Genomic DNA, 24,750 nt, shown 5'->3' on the forward strand with positions numbered 1-24,750 from the left:
CCATTACAAGTAATGAACTGGCTAGATTTATTTACTGACAAATGCGTGCACATTTTCAGATGGAACAGCAAATGCTGACCTGGCTTATTCACAAGACATGCGTATCTGAATCTGTAAATGTTTGCAGACAGGCAGGCGTGCATTCGGCTGCAAACACACTTGCATTTATTATGTTTTTAATTGAAAAACTTTAATCAGGACAGGCTTCCTGAAAGCAGCTCATCTCATATTCTGTCGAGTCTGGAGGGAGATTGTGCAGCAGCAGGTAAACAACTGCTATTCAGATTACACTTAATTTAAGTCAATTATGTACACACAAAAATACAGAAAGACGGACAGAACATTTACAAGTACAGATGCAAGTCAGGAGTTTGGAACCTTGGCTCTGGCAGTGTGTTTCTGCGTCTGTCTTTGTTTTTGATGCCAGCTTTTTTTCTCCTGTGAAATCTGTCTTATTAGTAAATATAGCATCTGTTTTAGTTCCAAGCCCAGTCATAAAAAATCACTTGAGCTACACTTCGGTAGGTCATGTTTTATAAAGAAAAAAATGGACAATGATTAATCGGACCTAAATTATTAAAGTGACATTTCGAATGAATGAAAAAAAAAGAAAACAACATCATTGGTTAATTTAAAATGATATAATTTGCAACTTGAATTAAGAACCCATCTGGAGTACATACAAGCATATGTTGATAATGACAAACTTTGTATGTAAGTTTTATTTTGTGGTTTGTGGAGTGACCCGTGAAATGCAGGTCACTTGAGTGGTCTGTATTGGATAGGGCTAGTTTGTACAATGACCCGTGAAATGAAGGTCACTTGGGTGGTCTGTATTGGGTTGGGGTGCCGGTTGCCCTGATCACAGCTTTAACTAGACCTGACATAGACTTCAGAGGGTACTGAAAGGTGACTGGAGGGATGTTAATCGATTCAGTAATTCATATTTTAGGGAATTGGTGCAGAGAGGTAGGCAGGTGATTGCAGTGTGACCAGGTTGATATGAAGACTAGCTTATCACTCAGACCACTGTCTGTCAAACTCTTTCAATCTGAGGATATTGGGAACAGCTCTTTACTAAACTACGTGACCTGTGATGGTCAGAGTAGAGGATTCAACTAAAAACAATAACGCATTTCAAATGCACTAAAATTAAGAATACAATGATCACCTATACAACTAAGATGGCTGCAAAAAATAGTTTACCTCAGTTAAGGTGTGGTATAAAACAGCGCCCCCCATTTAGTAAGCAGTTTAAAATTACTTTTTTTTTTCTGTCTCCTTACCTTTTTACAATGATTGCAGTCATTCTGAGCATGTGCAGTTACTCAAATACTGTTTATTTTTATATATACCTGTGTCTGTGTAAAGGTGCTTTCCTCCGAGTTTTGGAGCTGCTGTTCGGTTACAGTCGCCTGCCATAGTCTCTTTATAGAATTAAGAACCAGCACTATCTCGTATACTGCTGTGTATTGTAGATCAGCCAAAGTAAACTCATACAGGTAAGTAAATTAAAAGATGACGCCGGCTCTGACTTCTAGGAAGATGCATTATTTGAGAAATAGCAATAATAGCCCTGGGACTGATTTCAAACATCATAGCAATGCAGAATGTCATTTGAAGCTACTTGCTCTTTAGCTTGCCGTTCCCCTCCATGTTTTGAGATCCTGTGTGTAGAGTCACAGCAGTCATGCCCGTGCTGTCTCTCCTCCCTGTGTGTTGCAGGTGAGCGTGGTGCAGGACTCAGTCAACATCTCGGGACAGAACACCATGAACATGGTGAAGGTGCCGGAGTGCCGGCTGGCAGATGAGCTGGGGGGGTTGTGGGAGAACTCTCGCTTCACAGACTGCTCCCTGTGCGTGGCAGGACAGGAGTTCCAGGCACACAAAGCCATACTCGCAGGTGAGGGTGTGAGGACTAGACTGGGCTTCCAGGAGCACGACAGTCCCAGTTAAACTGTAAATCTTTAATCATTGCACACAATCCAGCAAAACAGGAACATGTCTGGATGAACTGAACAGGGCCAACAGATCTGGGATGTGTTCTGATTCAATACATTAACTTTCAGGAATTCTGTGTTTACATAGGCGAAACTGAAATATTTACCAATAGGGTTGCACTAAATGCTTAAGGATGCCGTTGAATTTTCCGAGGCAGAATGGACCTGTCGGTTAACTAAGCAGTTCTTTAATTTTGAGGCAAACTATGAGCCCTATGGCACTTCATAAGCACCCTGTATGTCGTTGCTTTCTGCCAGATTACTGTGTAATAGTTGGGCACAAAGAGATTACTCCTTTCCTTTCATTTAAACTTCTGTTTTTTGAACAGAGACCACTTTCTAATATCTTCAATCTAGAACCAGTAATATCATTCAAAGTCCCCGAAGCACTAATCATTTAGTAACATTACTGTGGAATGTTCTGCTCTCAGAACATTTTAAAAAACTGGAGAAAACACTTTGAAAATATGCTTTTAATCCTGGAGGAGGAAATATTTAGGTAGTCCTGTTTTTTTTTGGGATTCTCCTCTACCAGTTTAACAAATACACAAATAGTCAGTTTTTTTTTTTTTAGGTGTTGTGTTTGGCTCCAGTGTAGGAGAGAAACGATCCGGGGATGTAATTTTAAATAAAGCCTCACATCGTACTGCAGATTGAACCATTCCAGATTTTGTACTTTGAGCTTGATTAGTCACACCTGAGCTCTAATAGGTAAACTGTGGCGCTCACATGCAAAGGCATCCTAGTGAAACCTGGAGTGCATCCATCTAATAAGTGGAGCATTGGCCTTTTGATTCCTGGCATCATTGACAAAATAATAAAGTAACAAAACCAGGTTTGTCTTGGTAAACACAGAATTGATGTTATCACCAAATTGTGTAGGCACTGTGTAAAAAAATTAATTCATTAATAAATAAATAAAAATATAATAATAATAAAGAGTAAAATTGTAAAAAGTGTGGAATACAGATTAGTAGCAGAACTACCTAAAAATAATCCGGTCATTGTTTTGTAACTCATACTGGGATTATAAAATGATCCAGTGGTTAAGTAATGTTTAATCACAGGACGGGTCCTGATTTAATTGTATATAAAGAAATTGAATTGAATCAGGGGAGAGAAAAAAAACAAAGAACATTCTGCACAGGCTGACAGTTCTAGCATCTACTAGCAGGGATCTGAAGCAGCCGGTTCCCCCGGTATGTATTGAGCGTACAGCTTTACTGCAGGAACCCTGTGCGCAGTGATTAACCCTGGCTGCAGCACGCAACACACTCACTTCTTATTTCTTAACCTCGTCTATTACCATACCCTCACATTTCACAGTACATTGCAATCCTGTATTGGGTTCAAGAGGGTGTTTTCCATTTGTTGTGGTTTTGACTGTCTCACCAGGTCTTTTATTTTGCTGATATGGTTTTTGCAGTGTGCAGCATTAAAATTATACAGGATATCAGAAAGATGAGCCTCTTTTCAAGATTTAGACATTGGGGTCAGCATCAGGTCAGCGCACCATGCGAGTCCTGAATGAACTTAAAAGAAGGTGGCAACCAAGATTCTGCAGGTTAAAATAATTCCAGATGGAATCAGAACACAGAAGCACTCGGAATGATTGAAACAAATAAAAAGTCATTTGAAGTTACGTCCACTTCCACTTTGGTGACTTTATTGCTCATAAAAGGTGAAGGACAATGGTACTGCCAGCAGGCATCATGAGACCTGGACACCCCCTGCCATTCAGGCCTGAGCTCCTCTCACACAGAGGGACTGACTAGCAGATCAATGCCAGAAAAGTATGGGACAAATATGATCTTGAATGGAAGACTAATTTGAAAACTTAAGCAGGTGCAAAGTCTCTAGAGGGCAATTTGTCACGTGAATTCTAAGTTTGTACTCTTGTTTTCCAGCTCGTTCACCAGTTTTCAGTGCGATGTTTGAACATGAAATGGAGGAGAGTAAAAAGGTGAGCATATCTCTGGTTTGTTGAGTTACTGGCTAGTGAGGTGTTATTGTTCTGTTCTGTGCTTTGTACATTAATGCTCTGTGTCTGTGTTTACTGCTTCAGGGGAGCCTAGTCAAATTAAAATTCTCACAACAGACCTTTGTCTTTAATCCTTTACAATTCTTTTATATATAAAGCCACGGTCTGTTGTGCCGGTCAAACAATATGTCAACCAGGACAGCAGGCTCAGTGTCTCAATATACAAGGTTTTCTTTTATTTCAAAGGCTGTAAAATGCCCTATTTCTCCCTCCAAATAACCAGCACTTAATTATTTATCTTACACAAGGGTCTCGGTTGTGTAGAGTATTTTTTTGTCTGTGTTATTGAACTGTAGGCTATGCTATTGAATGCTTTCACTTATAGTTTGTTTCCATATTTGGTGCGGTTTGAAATACATTCATTTGCATGCGCCTGTGACATTTTTATAACTTTCCTGATCTGCTCAAAACCAATCAAAATGTTTGCAAAAAATCTCAGTACATTTTGTAAACTGGTCGTGCTTTAGTTCTCGTGCAAATGAACCAAATATTTCAGTATGACAGCCTACAGTACAATGTCTAATGACCTCTGTTTTCTACTATTACCAATGGGCCCTACATACAATGTAATTTTAATTCGCTAGAACAAAACAGGTCATCGCACACATTTTGCTTTACCTAAGCAGCACAAATGTCCACATCTATTTAGCATTTCATCAGCATTATACAAATACACCAAAACCCACACTTTGCATAATAAATAAACCAAAATCTGATATCCTACCAATTTGAAAAAGAAACAGTATATGTGAAAAGATCAATATCAATCCCTTGACACCCATTAGGTGTGTCTAAGAGCTGCTTTTGATAATTTCAAAAAGAGAACCCGACTATTAAAATTGCAATGTTTAACCGTCTTTTTCCTCTTTCCAGAACCGTGTTGAAATAAACGACGTGGAGCCCGAGGTTTTTAAGGAGATGATGTGTTTTATATATACGGGCAAGGCCCCCAACCTTGACAAGATGGCAGACGACCTGCTGGCGGCTGCGGACAAGGTGAGTCGTGAAACTGAGGCTGCTCTGCGTGTCCTTCTGAGTCACCAGTACCGCAGCATTAGCAATGGTGAGCCACACGTACACGTAGACATACCATAATGAATTGATTGGCGTGGCTTTAATTTAGGGAGTCTCAATTTAAAATGTGTTAATTGATTGGTGCCCTATTTGGAGACTCACATAGCTGGCTTCTTAAAAACATTTGCTTTGCTTGCCAGATTAAAGCACTTCTGTTTCATGATGAGAAATGGCAGAACCTACTGAATAAAAAAAAATAACGGTTTCATCAATGGCTATATTATATTACTTTGTTTAATGCATATTTTCAGTTGTGTTAGGGCTTGTGATTTTTTATTTATTTATTTATTTTTTAAATAAGTGTTTTAAATGACTGTTTTGAATGCATTATTGTTGGTTCACTTTCAAGTACGAAATGTAACCATTACCGAAAAAGTATTTACCTCCTAAAGACCTGAATCCTGAAAATTGTATATCAAAGCTGCTCTTTGAGCCTGTGACACAGTCGTGACCCCACCCCCGAGGGATCAAAAAGACTGCGCTCACAGATCTCAGCGCCATTTTTCCTTTCAAGACTGACCTGATCAGAGAGCCTTGTTCAGAGAAGTACATTGTTGCTTCTATCTGTATTTGCATTTTTTGTTTATCACAATTTTTTATGTGATATTTAAACTAACCGCTGTAATCGTTTTTAACTAATTACACGTATTTGTGTGCCTGTTGCTTGGTATGTCCCGCTGCAGTCTTGCGTGAAGCCAGTGGCTCCAGTCGCTCCTTTCCAGGGATCCAGCAACATAAGCTGGCTGACTTTGTGCTCCCCCCCCCCCCCCCCAGGCTGCATAGCTCCGGCTGGAGCTTATTTTATTTCTCGTTTTTTTCTGTTTAGCAGCATACGAGACATTTTCTATTATTTATGTAATTGTTTAATTACTGTTTTTTGTTGAGAAAGTATTTTTTACAGATACTACACGCAGGCCTGTCTGCAGCGTAGTGCTTGGCACACGTACAGTAAGAGCAGCTGCTGGGCTCAGCAGCACTGCGCAGGACCGAGATACTTGCTTCGGTTGTTGTTGCTTGCAATCCCTACCACATCCCTATCTTGATGCTGTTTTGGTGACAGCTTTTTAGCATCACCATTACGACGGCTATTAGTACATTATACCAAGCAGGCTTCTCTCAGTCTTGTGTGGGTACTGACTGAGTGGTTTCGCCAGTGGCTTTTACAGGTGGGCATCCCTGTACGTTACCACCTGCGGTGACCCGCTCCGCTCCCGACCCGGTACCAAGGGTACCACACCAGTACCAGTACCGACCTGGTGCTATCCCTGTACCAACCCGGTGCTAAAGTCACCGAACCATCCTGGTACTGACCCATTACCGTACCTGTACCAAACTGGTGCTAAGTGTCACTGAACCGACTAAGTGCAGACCCGGTACTTACCTGGTGCTAAAGTCACCAACAGGTATCAACCCGGTCCTACATGGTGCCAAAGCCAGTGGACTGGCCTGGTGCTGACCAGGTTCTGAACCGGTCCTGAACCAGTACCGACCCGGTGTTAAATACATCAAACCGGTACTGACCTGGTTCCAGCCTGCTACCGACCGGTGCCAAGATCACTGGTCCCTCTCAGGTCTTGACTGCCCGGTCAATATCTATAAGAAAATTGAAGCAGCAACTGTACATCTGTATACTGTACACTGTGTTGCTTGCTCCTTGCATCATGCCTGGGTTCTTTCCCTGTGAGACATGCAAGGCAAATCTGCCTATTGAGGACAAGCACGGCAGATGCTCTTCCTGCCTGGGGCCAGAGCACGCCAAGGAGGCACTGGCTAATCGTAGCTTCTGCAAGTGTTGTGCCCCTTTCTCCAAGCGCAAGCTTGATAAACAGTAATTCTGCAGCTCTAAGGGGCGCTTTGCATCCCTTACTCCTGCTCAGCGCTCTACCCCATCACCCTTTCTTAGAGAGGTGGCTGCGTCTTCACCCCATGGCTCTGCCCAGAAAGGAAACGGTCTTCGTGGTCTTCCTCATCCTCCTTGAGCTCTGCCTATCCTTCCCCTCCCCCCGGAAGAGGAAGAAGAGTCGGTGATCGGCAGACTCGAAGCAGATGGAAAAGATCTGGTCAGCTGTTTCCAACCAAGGAACTGTTCTCGCTGAATTACTTCCCTTGGGGCTGCGAGCGCAGATTGGCCACAGGAGGACATACTGTCCATCACCGCCTCTTAGGAGGAACTGGCATTCCTGCCTGAGGACGTGGAGTCCGACAGCACGTCCTCTGCGGTTAAGCGCTCCCTGTCGGCAGAGCTTATATCGCTAATAAAGAGGGCCACTGCCGTTGGCCACCCTGATCACTCCAGGGCATGCGTTCGGTCCCGCGGTGGACGAGATGCTGGAGCGCTCTCACTGTTCACGGGAATCCACTAAGGAGCTGGTTCGCTTGCTTCCCAAGCGACCACCTCCAGTAAGTAAACCAACTGCAGAGTGGCGCCTAGGCCCCAGCAGCCTCAAAGACCGGCACAACCGGCTGCGCCCGCTGCCAGAGGTGATGTTCGGGACAAGCCATGGGCTGAGCAGCAGCCCTAGGAATTTGCTGCCACAGGCCCAGGGCCCCTTGTCAGGGAGCCATCTGGACTATTGGCATCAGTGCTTACTACCGTTCAGCCCGGCTACTCACTGCAGTTCAAGCACGGTGCCTCTCCCTTTCGGGGCGTGACTACAACATCAGTCACTGACCCACTGGACGCTGCTGTGGTGTCTCCGGAGGTAGCAGCTCTGCTGCAAAAATGGGCTATTCGCATGATAGACCCCCCACCAGTTGGAGGAAGGGTTCTGCTCCAGGTACGTCCTGGTACCAAAGCCGAAGGATGTTCAAAATATTGACAATGCAACAGCTGTTGCAGTAAATCAGGCCAGGCGACTGGTTCCAGAGTTGGGGTCAATTACATTTTTCCATTCCAATTCCATTTCTAATCCCAATTCCCTTTTAATCAATTCAAAGTCCTACTCCAATCATTTTACAACAAAGGCTTTATTGAGCAAACAACTTAATGAACTTGTCAGACAACCTGAAAAAGCCTGTGGCATAAACCTCAGTAAAGACTATTCCTTAAAACGGAACAGGAATTGGAATTGAAAAAATGGAATTGACCCCAACTCTGACTGGTTCAGCATGTCACAGGCTCAAAGAGCAGCTTTTGTATACAATTTGCAGGATTCGTGTCTTTAGGAGGTAAATACCCATTCGGTAATGTTTACATTTCTATTTCAGGGAACCAGGGTTATGATATTAACCTTGGGTTATTACCTGTCTGATATTGGCTAAAGCTGATTGTACCTCTGTTTAACTGAGATATGGTGAATCGTTGTACCCCTGACTGTGAGCTGCTCTGTTTTTCTGCTCTTGCTCTTGATTTGGGGAGCCCCAAGTCTGACTTGCTCTCTCTTGTGTCCCCTGTCCCAGTACGCTCTGGAGCGTTTGAAAGTGATGTGTGAGGATGCACTCTGCAGTAACCTGTCGGTGGATAATGCCGCAGAGATTTTAATCCTGGCAGATCTTCACAGTGCAGACCAGCTGAAGAACCAAGCCGTGGACTTCATTAACTAGTGAGTGTGGATCGATAAACTATTCAGTTTGATAACAATTCATTTCTGGAATTTAGATATTTCTTTTTGCTGTGTTTCTTTTTTGTTTTGTTTTTTTGTTATATATATATATATATAGCTGTTGAGTAACAATATTATTTATTTTGTGTAAATATTTAACCAGCCACGTTAAAACAAAACCGATTTTCAAGAGCATCCTTTGTGATGCAGTACCAGCACACTGCACTAAATACGTAATAATAAAGAGAAAAACCTAACAGTTATGGCTTTTCAGTAATAATACTAATAAAAACAATTCACTCGAACCGTGTGTCAGCAGTTAGGGTTGTACTGGTGATGTAGGTGCCCTTGCTATGTTAAAAAAAAAAAAACAATAATGTGAAGGCCATGTGGATAAGAGAATGACTGGCATTTGCAGTCCTGAGAAATGTTACCATTAGTATTGGTTTGACCTGAATCAGAGTTGATATAAAGTCTGGAGAAAAAGAAGATCACACGAATCTGGTGGCATCGTCTTAATCATCAGTGGACAGAAGTCTGCATTAAAAGAAAAATCCTAGCTTTAGAAAATGGCAGTTTTAGCAGCAGTAAGTCTCCCTTGCTCGAACAGTCCCCTGAATATCATTAGCAGTCTAGACCTGATACCGAATTGAACAGAACCATGCTGATATGCCTCTTATAACTGCCTCTTAGAGGAGGTCAAGGGGAAATAGTTTTTTCTGTAATATGATCTGAAAACTTAATTAATTCATTTTTACAAGGGGAAAACAAATCTGCTGTGTTCCTTTGATGTTTGGAAACCTCTGTGAAAAGTAAATGAAAAATACCGGCACTTTTAGAATTCAATTATTTTGTTAGCTTCAGCTCAATAATTGTAAATTACGTTATGACAGTTTAATTCAGTGCTATATCGTGGCTTTGTTGAATTGGCCTCTAGAGATGGGGAAGGCTAGTGCATCAGTCTACTCAGACCTCACATAGTTTTTATTTTATTTTATTTTATTTTGTGTGTGTGTATTTAAAATCAATAAAGAAAATTATAAAAAGAAACTTTTCAAAAAAGAACCCCTCTTTCCCCTCCTTGAAAAACTCTAATAGCTCTGATCTTTGAGAGCTATAGAAGTGTTGTGAATAAAAGTCAGATACATTGTGTCCAGCTGGGTGCTGTCAAACGCCAGAAGTAATGATTGCATCCTGATTAAGTGAAAGGTCTGGGGTAAGAGGGAAGATGGATCAGTACCCTTTGTCCCCTTTGTGTCAGCTGTAGGATCCGCAGTCATTAGTCCTGGCATTCTGATGATGTGACAAAACCCCTGGGGCCTGCTTGTTCCAAGCATTTCAGTTTCTCTCAAATATAGAAGCACCTAACGGGTGCTAAAGAAAAAATAATGGATATTGATCTTTCAATATTCTCCAAACCCCAGGCTGATACAGAATGTGGCACTGCACTGAAACCCGGCCCGAGGCGGCTTAAAAATAATAATTTCGCCTGACAATGTGGCAGCCATGTTATTCTGCATGTGCCTGTATTGCCTGTCTCCTCCTGTGTGCCGAGATGTGATAAGCAGCCGCTTCATCAAGTGGGTGGAATGGAGACCCGTTCTGCCTTCCGAAGTTCGGCTCCTGTGCACCCTGGAAATTTGTTTGTTTGCCTGAGGGGAGAGCTTACCAGATCACTCGCATGATGCAACTAAACGCAGATGCTATTACCAGGCAGGGTCTCGGTAGCCAATTAAGTCTACTGTTCCTTCATTATGATGTATTTTATAATTGCAGCTCGCAGAAAGACAAGGCAGTAGTGTGAATGCCCCTGTGTCTGCTTAGATGATGGCTGGAGCAGGGATGTTGGCGTTGCAGCTTTTGAACCCAGATGTGTCACTGGATAACCTGTTTACCTGTTTGTTGTTTTTGTTTTTAACAAGACCAGCAGATGGCTCTTAAGTCATATGTGGCTTATTGATATCAACATGATCTCTTATGTGAAGTTTCCTGTTTTAAGGTTTTTAGTTGGGAAAGACTGTAAAGGGCAGTCTATAGCCTTAGGTCGAGTCAAGTACGTCAACAAAAGCAATATTAGTGTTTAATGAGCAGAAAACTACTGAAGTGTTTCTTAGTGTAGTTGCTACTATTTATTCAGCTTTTTAGTAAATATAACTTCTATGTAAGGTTTTAATGATTGCAACATTATCTATTTAAGGACGTTATACAGATATACAGTACCGGCACAAATTATGGAAACGACAAGATTTACAGCAAAACTAGGGTTGGGGATTGTAATGTCCATTTTTCCTCACGTAGACCCTTTACTTACTAAATATGTTGGTATCCCTGAATAGATAATCGTCTCCATTTAAAAATGCGCTACTTAATGTTAATGAACAGTTTCTCCCACAAGTGCTGTTGTCCCCCAAATATGATCCACTTACTACCAATGCTGAATGGCTGGGTATCACATTTTCTCTTCGTTTTACCCTGAATGCAATAAATAATTACAATTGTAGTTACTGCCAGTGCTTTCCATCATACTGTTACTGCCAATGCTTTCCATCATTATAACTGAGTTGTTTTATTTTCTTAGTTCACCTGCTTTATGTGTCTAGGGTTTAAATCTGAGAGAAGGGGTCTTTGAATTTACCAGCAGAGATGTGTAACTGTAATGTTTCCCACCTCTGCAACTGTAGCAAAATCCTGTAAAATCACAGTTGCGGAAGGGACAGAAATTACAGCTGCACAACCCGAAGGATAATTTCTAAAACCAGCTCCCTAAAGGACTTCAACTGGAGCATCAACACTGTTGTATGCTCCTAATATTGATCAGGTGATACAGTGGGTACATCATGCATGTTCATGCAGTAGCAAGGTTATTCCACCAATGAGGATAGCTGAATAAATTGTTTACAGCTATCCTCATAAGTGAAATAACCACAGCACTTTCTGAACATTAATTGAGTATTCTATTTATACTGTATAAGAAGGATAATTATAGAATAGAAAGTATTTTTTAAAACCTTTTAAACAAGTTAATTAAATCAAGCTCTGCATCTGCTTAGCAACGTCCTTTAATTTGGAACAGTGCGATTCGTCATTGGATTTGAATGAATGCAAGATGAAATTATTCACTCAGGACCACCGAATATGAAGAAGTTTTTTGATGCTAGATATCTCAATGCTTGTTGTATAAAACAGGATATTAAACAGTTTATACATCCCTTTAAGTAAGTAAAACATGCTTTTCAGCATACCACACACCCCATCAATATCTATTATTACTGGCTGTGCATGAAACTATATTGAGATGCACGAGGATAAAGGTTAAGCTTACACTGCATGCCTATTTTTAGAGGGAAAAAAAGTAATTTATTTGTTGTAATGCATTTAAAACAGGTTTAATGCCTTAGGGCAATACTGTGTTGCACATGGTTAAAATAAAAATACATCTATTAGAGGATTAAAGCAGCAATAAGATCAGGCTACCTGAATTCCAATATGTTATGCTTCCTCTAGCATTCTCTTTCTATAAAGTAATAAAAAAATCAATAGAGATATTTCGAAATGAATGTCCAACCCAATTGTCAAGCCTCAGCTTTGCACATCGTAACACTGGCTCTCCACCCCTTCTGCGGGACAGGGTTTCAGCAGGACTGCATGTTGCCCTCCAGGGCTCTACATTTAGATTTTTTACTACTGGCCCCTTGGGCCACTGAGGTAGTGTTTTTACTGGCCCGGATACAATTTTAACTGGCCCAATAAGTAGTACAAAACTGTTATCACCGTACTCGGCAAGTTAATAGCAGAGTGATGTATTAGGTTGTGTGTTAGCGGCATTCAAAAATAAAACAAACAATCTTATGGATTATTTGTTTAACCATTCTGATTATGTGTATACCATATGTTTAAATGGTAATAGCTTATCTATTTGTTAAATCTGGCTTTTTGTGTATTTAACATGGTTTGACTGGATATAACAATAAAATTTATGAGGTGTCATCTGCAATAAATTCAAATACATTTTCCTTGTGAATCCAGTAATCCTTAACTACATGGACAGTGTGAGAAACTGAAGTTCTGGTAGTAATTTTGGTCAGACACCAAAATCTTGCCGAACTCGACAAAACTCACAAAATAGTAAAACATATTCAATCTTCTCAAATTACTTTGTTAAATGCCAACATTAGGAGAACCATGCAGAATTGTGTAAACTGCATTCTCCTACTGTAGGCATTCAAGAAATGTATTCATTAAATTAGCAAAGTGCTCCCCAGTGCTTTCTTCCACAGCAATATGTAAGAATCTAAAACATGCTGTATTAAAAACCGGAGCAATACATCAAGAGCTGCCAGTTGTGATGGTTCCACTTGTTTTCTGCACCTCAATTGCCTTTTTGTGCTTCTGGGGTTTCTCATGTTAGACTACATTGCCCCGGCCACCATGCTCTACACTGAAATCAATTCTGCACACCTTGCAGAATGTGTGTCCTATCCCGATCGAACTTGGGATAAGAAAGTAAAAGGCTTTGCTCCAAGTTGGTAAAACAACATGCAAAAATTAAGAACCAATGAGCATGTAGACAACCCCCAAAATAATATGTTCACACCGCTGCACACCGTATTTGTTGTACAGTCAGCATCTGAGACTACGTACTGAAGTGCTGCTGGTAATGCTCGTTACCTCGACATGGCAAGTTTTTACAATAAGTTAATTCATTAATGAAGTAAGATGTTTTAATCACCATTTTAGTGTTTGGAGCATCTTTCTTTTGTAGTATGTTTTGTAATTAATTTTCTGTTAACTCACAGAATCGCTTTTCAGCAGTTTTTTCACATTCAGCCATTTTCTCTTGTTGTGAGGAGTGCAGGGGAGAAGGGCATTCCTTTGAAAAGGGGTTGGACCGACAGTGAAGTGAGCCAATCACAAGAGAGGGAGACCATTGCCCAGTGGTTTATGGATGTTAGAGCAATAGTTCAATCTATTTTTGCTCAATCACAGGCCAGGATTATATATATATCACCACCCAGGTGTGCGCGTATTTCATGGGAACCACACGGCCCGTCATGGTTTATACCAATGTAACTATAACTAAATAGATGACTGAATATTAGCAACAACATTTTTAATTTCAGTATGTTTGTGCTTATTGAACTTGCTTCTGCTAAAGACTACTGATAGTCCTTGTAGTCTTTTCAAACCCTAAGAGCCTTGAATGGCATAGTCCTTTTGGAGTGCTCAGCGAGTAACATGTGGTTCAGTGGCCACCTGCTGGACAGCCCTGTTCTGCAGAATACAACAAGAAAGCCTACTTTACTTTTGTACTCAATTGAACTATAATGATTTGCACAAATCTATTGATTAATAAGCTCTCTCTCTCTCTCTCTCTCTCTCTCTCTCTCTCTCTCTCTCTCAGCCACGCGGCGGACGTGATGGAGACATCTGGCTGGAAGTCCATGGTGGTGTCTCACCCTCACCTGGTGGCAGAGGCTTACCGCTCCCTGGCGTCCGCACAGTGTCCCTTCCTGGGCCCTCCCCGCAAGCGCCTGAAGCAGTCCTAATGCCTACCACCCCCTCCACCCCCCATCAATCCTCTCCCTCCTCCTGCACCCCGTCTACCAGATCCTCCGAACCCCCCTCACCCACCTGAACCCCTTTTCCGTGTGAGAACTATCGTGATTTGATTCTTGTGAATTTGATCAGAAACAAAAGTGCTGGGTCTGTACAAGGTGCCTTTGCAGTGTGGAGAAAAAGACTTTGCTGAGTTTAGAAATCCACACGGAGACGGGAGAGGGGGACTGGACCTGGATTCTCATAGTGACCCGCTGCTTCCCATAGTGTGTTTCCTTTTAGACGTCAGCTGTATGGAACACCCTGCTGTTTGTTTCTTAAACTAGAGTGGCAGAGGATGACGATTAAGGATAAAGACTGTTTTTAACAAGGAGAAAAGCATTTAAAAATAACAAGAAGTATAATAATACAAATCAACCAGAGGCTTTGAAGCAAAAACAAAAGCGTTGCGCTGTTTTAAACTTTGCACTACTTTTCCCTTTTTCTGAACTTGTCCCTTTTTGTCGATTGCAAAAAAAAAGAAAAATGGATAAGCCAGGATGCTGACACAACGATTCCAAAATGTATCTCGATTTGTTTTTAGTTTTGTTTCCTTTGAAAAAACAGAAAAACTAAAAAAAAAAAAAAATAGTGTAAATTCATTTTGTGATATCTTTGTATTGCGATTTTCCTCAAGTAGTACTTGTGTATTAAATGGCAATGAAAACAAAAGCTTAAAAATTGAAAAGCAACAATCAGAACAGCTCGGCCCAGACTTTTCAACTACATTTTTTATTGTTTTAAAAAAAAACACACTCACAGAATGAAGTTTTTCCCCAGCAATTTGTACAGATTTTGAGCAAAAAAAAGTATTTTACTTTTATCTCCATTAAAAAGATTTCTTTTTTTTATTTAAAGAAAAAAAAGAATGAACACGTTTTATTGTTCAGGATGTGCAAGCTATTTCGGTAAGAAAAAAAACACTTACAAGCTGTTTCTACATGCATATTAGTTGCTGTTCAAAAGTGGAATACATTTAAATAGTTGTAACATTTTTGTTTGTTTTTGAAGATATAAATTACAACTATTTTGTATTGTATAGCATTTGTGTCCTTTTGTGCGTTATTTATTTTTTTATTTTTAAACAAATGAATCTGCTTCACACAGTGTCATGGGGTAACTATGAAGGTGGAAGTTGTTTTTTTAGAAAGTCCTGACCTGATCTATAAGACCTTCTTGGTGTGTGTATTCATTTTAAGTGACGAGTAGCCCTGTGGTGGCATATAGTGAAGATAGGTGTGGTACACTTACTCTACTATCTTGAGAACTGTGCATTCAGTCTTGCACAATCTTGGTATGGGCAATCGTTGCAGAATTCTTACAGGTGTACTGGCCTATACGTTGAGTTAATGAAGGCTGTATCTTCAGAATGCCACAATGTGTAACCCTATAATGCCCCTAAACGTAACCCTAAACATTAGTGCTGGGACAAATATTCGAACGAATATTTTTTGACGTGTATTCGAATACAAAAATCTGATGTTCGTATTCGCTAGAACGCGATAAGTTTTAAAAAAATGGCAAATGAAAAAGAGCTCTGTGTGATATGTGAGATTAATATATATATATATATATATATATATATATATATATATATATAAAAAGAATCAACACAGCAGCTCTCGAGCCTCTATTTAAAAGTTTTAGACAGCAAAAAGTAAACAAACCAGATTATGCGCACACGCATAGTGATCTCTATGGAAGGCCATCTGGATCAAAAAAGCGTTGTGCTGCTTTAGACCAAGTCAGAATCTCATGGGACAGAAAAAAGGCAAGCACGTCATCCTGAAATGCTTTGCTTAAACAGTACCCAGCTTCCAGAAAATGTGTAGTGATTATTATACAGACTGTATATATTATATATTTTTTGTTGCGACTTTCTGTCATGTGGAAAGTAATAAATGAGAATCAAAACGGTGAGTTTTTCACCCCTTCACTTTACAACGCCATTTCCACGTTTGTTTTATTTGAAGTGTTTAAAGTTCAATTTCAGTTTTCGTTTGCTTGTTCAGCTACAAAAAGGCACAAGTAAACCTCATGTAAATGCGGTGTCAACTTTATGTACTATTTATTTTGGGAATAAACAAAACAACGTTTAATTTGAACTACTGTTTGGCATCCTTTGTTTTGTAGTTAATTCACTGGGGTAAAGCAAGTCCTACACAACGTATTCTTTACTCCTGGGATATTTTTCTATTTTAACGTGCTGTAAAATAAAGGCACACACACAGGGGCTACAGCTACGCCCCCTGCTGCTATGCTGTCTCTGCCTGTGTTCAGAGCAATATAATGGTTTTTATTACTTTTTGAAAAACAAACAAATATCCTAAGGAATATTTAAGTTATGAGCGAATATCCAAACATGAAAGTCCTGTGTTCGTCCCAGCACTACTAAACATTGTATTTTGATGACGCTAGTAAGGTGTAGCTTTGGATGAGTCGGGTACCAGTATTTGGAACATACTGCAGCAGTAATCAGTTTGTTACAAGAGGAATATGGAAAATGTAGCTCACTGTAACACCTGTGATTTGTGCTGTTCTTGTGTGTAAAACCTTGGCAGGGCTATTGCTGGTGCAGGAGGACTCCACTTATAATGGTGTAAATCAGCACTGTATGAAATAAGTGCTTTGTAAATAATGATTGTCAAGGTACAACACAGTATGCATGGTAAAAATAATAGCGAACAGATTGAAAATTCTCAACAAAAAATTCTAGTTCACAACAAAAAATGTACATCTGAATTGCTGTTGCTAAATTGTGTGACGCGCGCACTAGGAAATTGGTTTTGCATCACCTAGAATTTTAGGATTGAGACACATATATATATATATATATATATATATATATATATATATATATATATATATATATATATATATATATATATATATATATATATATATATTATATCTCTAAAAATTATGTTTACATATATATATGTATATGAACATAATTTTGATCTTTTATTTAACATCATGTAGTCAAAGAAACTACAAAATGATATCGCAAAAGTCTACCGGAAGCCATACTAGCAGTATAGTATTCCATGTTAGATTTTGAAATGTCACATTTTTCAATTTGTACTACAAAAGCTACAAAGCGATATGTACTGTAATTCAACATATTAACATAACATTATTCAGCAGGTTTCATTTGACTTTAAGTAGTAAAATTAGTTAATTATATAGGACCATAGCTGTGTATCGAGTGTCCGGACAGACCATGGGGCTTTCGCTCCAGAAACCTGCCAAACTATTTGTGATGTCTTGAAGCCTGAAGATCTGTGTGTTTATTTTTAAATGATATGTTTTATATGCATCATCACTGGCTGAGCACACACAAGCACATAGAACAATTGCGAAGTACAGCAAGAGCTTGCACTTCAACCTTTACTGTTCCCATTTATATAAATGACTTGGACCAAGAGGCACACTGCAGGATTGTTACATTTGCAGATGATACCAATCTTGGAGGAGTAGTGGACTCTGAATCCGCAGCCCAGTTAATTCAAAGGGATTTCTCTGTAGATAGGCATACTTGTGGCAAATGAATGTTAATGTTAAGAAATGTAAAGTATTGCATATTGGGTGTAAAAATCCAGGTTATAAATAAGTATTAAATGAATGGGATGGAAACAGAACAAAGACTTTGAAAAGGGCTTGTAGTGGACTTAATACAAGTGGTGGCCAATGTTGTGAGGCAATAAGGACAATCGAATGTTAATCTATATTTCAAAAAGTGTGGAATACAAATCTAGAGAGGTGATTATACAATGCCCTAGTTAGACCCCACTGAGAATATTATGTGCAGGTTTGGTTACCTCACTACAAAAAATACATCATTGCACTTGAGAAGGTACAGAGAAGGGCAGCTAGGCTGATCCCAAGACTCTGAGCTGTGAGGAAAGGTTAAAATAATTAAATCTCTTCAGCCTAGAAAAAGATGGGAAAGTAGACTTGATTGAAGTCTGTAAATTACTAAATGGTCTAGATAAAGTTAACCCAGACACAACTTCAAATTTAGCACAGAGAGAAGAACAAGAGGGTATACATGGAAGCTGAGTAAAAGTCAGCAGAAGTTAGGAAGCTTTTTTTCTGTTCTGTTAAATTATCTCTAGTAGGAGCGATTGGTGTGCTAACAAGGGAGGGGTCTTGATGGGCTGAATGGCCTTTTCACCTTTCCAAACTGTTCTCATAGTCTTACTGGTGAAGTGGTCCTTGTTTTCATTACAGCTGTTTTTTGTTTTTTTTGAACACTTCGAAATAAACTTTGTGAGAGTTTACTCTCTGCTACGGTCTGGAGTTAATGACGTTATTATATCTGCTCTACTTTCTTTTTGTTATCCTTTTGCATTGCTTGTATGAAATCTGTGAAACCCATGCTTTTTGAACTAGTCTATAATGGCCAGTGCAGTGAACCTGGAAACAGAGATACGAGAAACTAGATTTGCATGTTAGATGTGCATGTATGGTTTTCTTTTGTTTGCTGCCCTGAATTTAAGGTACAGTATGTTTTTTGCAGAACTAATCTGTCTATGGACCAGGAAAGTGTTTACTTTATAACAGAGCCTTTTTTAATCAGAAGATCCCATTGAACCATATGTTCTTTAGCAGGGGAATTCCTCTTGAATACATTGTAACAGAATAGTGTTCTAACAGCATAGGTTATAAGTGGAGTGCACCAGTATATCTGGTTTATCAATTCAAAGATGTTAGGGCAGGAAAGATCCAGATGTACTTAACAAAGGACATGAAGAATTGTTTGAGAACTGGCCAGTATCATGTGTGTTGGAACTCAGCTGTGATATGATAGTTCTCTTCAAAATATGTTGTGGGGTCCTTTATGTGCACAGAGTAGAGAGAAGCCGATAGCAAAGTGCCCTCTGCACTAACACCTTACTGGGGTACTGCTTGTGTTCTGGTTGTAGAAGCATTTGGAGGTCACCCGTCTCAATTACTGACCAGGGTAAGCCATACTTGCCTTCTAAAATCTAGTCCAGTGATTCTCAAATTTCTTCTAACTGGGGCGCTCTTGCAGTAAGTTGGGTCTCTCTGATGAGTACATTACAGAAATACATCTATATGTAGATTTTAAACACTGCGGAAACAATCCTACAGACTATAACACCTTGTTACAAAATATTCACAGCAAGCAACTGAGCAGGTTCTAACAAAATAAAAATAAACCACCAAGCTTTGCAATCCTCAGTTTTAGAGTCACTAATGGTGCGTTTACACTGGTTGTTTTTAGGGTGGCTTTGGGCAGTCTCAGGTCTTTTTTCTGCAGTGTAAACGCACAGGCCTACTCTCAGCTGTCTTAAAAACGGCCAACCCGTGGCTCAGTGCCAGCATGGGTCAGTCGGAAAGGCAGTGTAAACTCACCCGACTTCAGGACGGTTCACGCATGATGTGAGTTCCGCTCAGCTCCTCCCCCACGTAATCTAAACAGGAAGAAGCTGCAGTGCCCTTGCAGCGTCACAAAAAGAGAAGAACGACTTGAGACATAAGCGTCCTGAATATTTGAATTTATTAACTCTTTATATTGGGGAGTATTTGTAAATATCTACGTTTTATTATTAAGTTGTCGTCAAAAGTGTACATACCCCAAATACCCCAAACTTCTTTGCTTTGTTAAACAGGTGCAGACGCCGTTGGACATCAAAGAAACAAAAGTGTAATATTTGAGTATATCGGTGAGAATTATTTTTAAAAAATGCTATCAGGCCTTATGCATCATACAGTTATGTATATATATAAGGTGAGATAATTTTGGTGAAGAAACAATACAGTTATTTTGAAAACAAAAGGGTATTATTAAGAAATAAATAATAATAATATTACAGTAATAAACAGCACATTTACTTATCTTACTCAAGGTGAAATCCTTCACATAACAAATTTATCAGGAACCGCTATGTTGTGTCAAACACTGTCTAAATGAAGAACAATTTTTCTCTTAGACTGCAAGTATATATTTTTTAAGATGAGTCCCCGCAATATGAACACGACACTGTATTGTTTGTTTGTAATACCACTCTGCCTTTCCGCCTTTGTGATTTGGGGAGGGGAAAACTCATCATCCCTTCAGTGGTCATTATGATGTCACCGAGCACGTGTTGTAATTTTGGTGTGCATGCGCATTCGGACCTAAGCCGGCTCAGGGCTGAACCGTAAACGCTACGTGAAAAATGATAAGAATCTCTGCGATCAGTTGACCTGAGTCGGCTTAGGTCCGAGGTGGCAGTGTTCGATGATGTGCTTTTGGGGTTTAGAGTTTCAGTACCCTAGTTTCACCCTAGTATGTTTTGGGGGCTGCATGCAGTGTAATACGGTAAAATCACATTTATCTTATTTTAAAAGACAAAACTTAAATTGGGGTATTATTATTTCATGTGCCATTCCATGAAAATAGTCTCTTTTTACATTGATAAGTCACTGATTTCAGATTAATGGCTACCTGAGCTAATGGTTCTATCCTAATAAACAGAAGGTTGATCATCAAAAAGTCTTGGGCTTGCCCACATAGCTATTGGGAATAGCTATGTAGTTTTTTTGGTCATGTATCGCTACTCATTTCATGTAGCAAAGTATTCAGATTCATCACTACACAATGAATCACACTTGTGTGAAATACTGGGTCGTCTTAATCAAGTTCTACAAGCGCAGTTATCAATAGTGGGTACTTTAGGATTAACAAAAAACTGCTATCTTAACAATATCTATTTACATCTTTAAGGATGATGTCTCTTTATGATCCCCCAGATGAACGTGTAAGATCCATTGGCATTTCCCTGTAAAACTTTGTTATTAATTCATAATAAAGAAAACAGCATGTGGAAAAGGCCATTCCCTACTCTGCTGTCTGAGAAACAGCGGAAGCTTTTTTTCCCTTAAGCTAAAAACTCACAATCAATAAGGTGTGCTTTCTTAACGAAGTAGAGTCCAGAGAAACTGAACTTTCACAAAACGACAGTAAACAGACACCAAGGTACCGTGTCTTATATTCAAAGTGATCATGACTGAGAAGGGGCTGCAGCTCTAAGCAGTCCTATTAATATTGTTATTAATATTTATTTCTTAGCAGACACCCTTATCCAGAGTGACTTACAATTGTTACAGGATATCACATTATTTTTACATACAATTACCCATTTATACAGTTGGGTTTTTACTGGAGCAATCTAGGTAAAGTACCTTACTCAAGGGTATAGCAGCTGTGTTCCCCACCTGGGACTGAACCCATGATCCTCCGGTCAAGAGTCCAGAGTCCTAACCACTACTCCACACTGCTGCTTCTGTTATGTGAAAGCGTAAACATTTCAAGGCAGTGTTCTCAAGCCTGTAACGGGCATTTGAAGACACCACTCTCAGTTTATATGGGAAATGAGAGTCGGTAACAATGTTCTAATAATCTAGCTGGGAGAACCAAGTCACACTCCCCCCTATCCCCCAATGAATGCTTTAATGGTATCAAATGATCAGATTGAATTCTTTGCACTCTTAACACATGAAGCAGGTCCTCATTGGAGATGCGCTGGTCCACTTGCGATTCGCAGGTAACAAAATGAAAACATTCCCTTTCCGTCTCGTTGAACATGATGCACGGCTCAATGTGTGCCCGGCTGATTAAAATGCAAACCTCAGCTTTGCTTGGAATTGACAAACACTCTTTATGTTGCTGGTTGAAATCCCCAAACAAATCGTCTTTGTGTCTTTGTGTTTTTTGATTTGGTGTCTTCAGATAGAGCGACCTAGGAAGCCTAGGAGAAGAAATGTAATTGTTAAGGGACCGAAGTCACATTTTTTGAGGGATAGTGGAAAGAGATCTGTGAATTGCAGGATATGTAAAGTGAATGTTATCCTATACCTCTATGCCTGTACCTATACAGTATATGTATGTTACAGATGAGTTTGTCAAGCATATATCTGGGACACTAAGGACATAGTTAGTGTTAAAGTCTGTTGCTATGTGGAATCTGGCCATGTGTCACATTTGTCCTGACAACCACTTATCCAATTGTGAACTCAGAAACAAACAAACAAACAAAAAGTAATGTGTAAAATGATTTTCAGTCTCATAGCAGTGCAATTCTTGGCTCCAATAGGAGGCAATACTATTATTGCATTGATTTAAGGTCAGAAGGTGGGATATTCTGTGTTTGAGGAACCTCACTTCAGTCTGAAGAGTGAAAAATACCAAACAAAACCTGGTAAATCCAGATATTATATGAAATATTTAATACCCTTCGATCAAAGAAAAATATAGCATTTGTGGTGCCACTGTATGGTATATGTTATTTCTACTAAACATCTTTGACTCCTTGGCTGAACATCTGACAATAGACATACCGGCATGTTGCTGTATCTGGTTAGCATGCCGTGGGGCTTATGCAGGGGTTTCAGCTTTTACACTTTGTCCTTTTTATTCCCACTAAATGGAGCCAAATGTCCCTCACTGACCTTCCTGGTTAGAAATGCCGTATATTTATTTTAGTCACCTTGAAATTAAATGTTAAACCTACCCCAAAGGCACAAAGAACATTTATATGCCCGTTTATATTTACACCATCCGTTCAAAAGCAAGAAATCAGAACGTATTGACAAACATGGCTTTTAAAATAAGCCGTTTGAAGCCAGTAGTCTGTACTGCTTTTGTTTTAGTATTTCAAACCCAGATTAGGTGTTAGATAAGACACAGACATGTACCTAATAGTAAACCTGTTCTCAAAGGCTGATGCACTGTTAGTGTGGGATTCATAAAAGCCAAACCACAATCCTGAATGCACAGCTGCACTAGGACAACTCCAGAGAGCATAAACTGGGACTGAGGCCATGCTAGGATTATTATGGAGGGGATCGTGACCATTCTTCAATGATCGCTCCTCGAATTCCTGCTGGGGGGTTTGTATTACGGTTGGACATCTGCAGGAAAGTCTGTTAACCAGAATGCACTACAGAGACCTCTACAGATATGGCCAAACGTTTTGCATCACCGTAGCTGGTATAATACGATACATGATAACACAGTCACAGAAATCATAATGCAATTTTTTATAAATCACAACACAAAGACTGTGCTGCTACTTAACAGAAAAGAGTGTTTCTTAACTTTAGAATTGGGTGTTCTAGGCACAGGATAGGCTGTGCTGGAGTTTTGACAAACCCCCAACAGTAAGGGCTTGATTTCTCATGCGTGAATTCTAATACACAAAAGAGCATGATGGATGTCACACCTGCCTTCTCCTTGGTGACAGTATTACTGTAGGTGTTTATATGTATCTTTTGGGTAGATAAAACAGGGGAAAACACATATTAAATGATTTTATAAACGCTGATGAAAAAAATTGACTATTTCAGTATACAGCTTTTGAGTGTAGGGTGAACAAACGTTGAGTCAGGAAACTTGTGATAGATTATTTATTCAAACATAGACTGGACTACACTACTACATTATAAACATTGTACACTACATTCTTTGGCCTGACCATAGGGAAGCCATGGGCAGGCCAGCCCCTGCCCTTTGAGTTCACTGGGTGCCTGGCCAGCTAGGTTCGCTGTAGCGCGATGAGGAGAAACCGTCCCAGTCGTTTTGCCACCCTAACCCACGGGAGTGGCACAGCCAATGCGACGCTCCCTGTGGAGTCCCCAGCGATATTTAAGTGATTTGATCTGAGGTTAAAGTGAGTTCCCTGCCTGAACCACTGCTTTTGCTTAATTGATTAATTTCAGTTCTGCTCTTTCTGTGTTGTTGGACCCCCAGGCCTCAATCTAAAGCCATCATTCTGCTCTGCTGTCAAGCTGCTTTGAACTTGAATCCCATGAAAAGACCCCATACTGTGCAGATATAGAATAATGTACATTGCTTTCTAATGAGATTAAAACCCCTGTGATTCTTAAATGCACTTCACAGCACCGTGTGAGCCTCTGAGCTCCCGAAGGCAGAGACTCAGTCACAGCTCGCACTCGATAGCTAATGAGCTGAGTGATCACGCATGTTTAAACCGCTTGCAGGGCTGTTTTTGTCTTTACACTCCTCCAGTCTGAGAGAAATTATTTACGAAGAGGAGGGCAATGGCGAATGCTTTCTCAGCAGGGTTAAAAGCGCTTATACTTTTTTTTTATCATTCTGTAGGTTGTAACAGGATGTTTCAATAGTTTTGGTGGAACAAGATAATCCTTTGACCCTGAAGAGGTGTACAGTGCAAGGGTAACCGATTTCCTGAGAGGAAGGCATGGAAAACCTAATGTACCAGATAAAATGTTTGCTGTTAGGTGTTTCTTAAAACAAACTGCGCATTTGAGACCTGTTTAGCTAACGAAAGTGCAAAACAGGTCAGATTTATGAAAATATTGGAGGAAGCAGAAGGGAATGGGGCATTAGGGAGGTGTTTACTGACACAGGTAAAATCACTGCTGTTTTGTTCTCTGTCGTTGGTAAATTGAACTGGAGTAATTGAGCATGCCCCTTTCCATCTGACCAGAGGATTGGAGCAGCCCT

The 24,750-nt window shown here is 40.0% G+C and overlaps 1 protein-coding gene across 1 annotated transcript in view; it reads left to right on the forward strand.

Annotated features, from left to right (window-relative positions):
• The window catches only part of LOC117433211 (speckle-type POZ protein-like), a 119,026-nt gene extending 102,669 nt beyond the window's left edge, over window positions 1-16,357 (forward strand). The window contains exons 7-11 of the mRNA XM_034055277.3: window positions 1,726-1,903; window positions 3,908-3,963; window positions 4,915-5,037; window positions 8,515-8,657; window positions 14,059-16,357. Of these exons, the coding sequence (XP_033911168.1) occupies window positions 1,726-1,903; window positions 3,908-3,963; window positions 4,915-5,037; window positions 8,515-8,657; window positions 14,059-14,203 (645 nt within the window). The 3' untranslated portion in view covers window positions 14,204-16,357. The remainder of the gene's footprint in view (window positions 1-1,725; window positions 1,904-3,907; window positions 3,964-4,914; window positions 5,038-8,514; window positions 8,658-14,058) is intronic.
• Window positions 16,358-24,750: the final 8,393 nt, after the last annotated feature.

This window comes from Acipenser ruthenus, chromosome 33 (assembly GCF_902713425.1).
Source record: "Acipenser ruthenus chromosome 33, fAciRut3.2 maternal haplotype, whole genome shotgun sequence".
NCBI lineage: Eukaryota > Metazoa > Chordata > Actinopteri > Acipenseriformes > Acipenseridae > Acipenser > Acipenser ruthenus.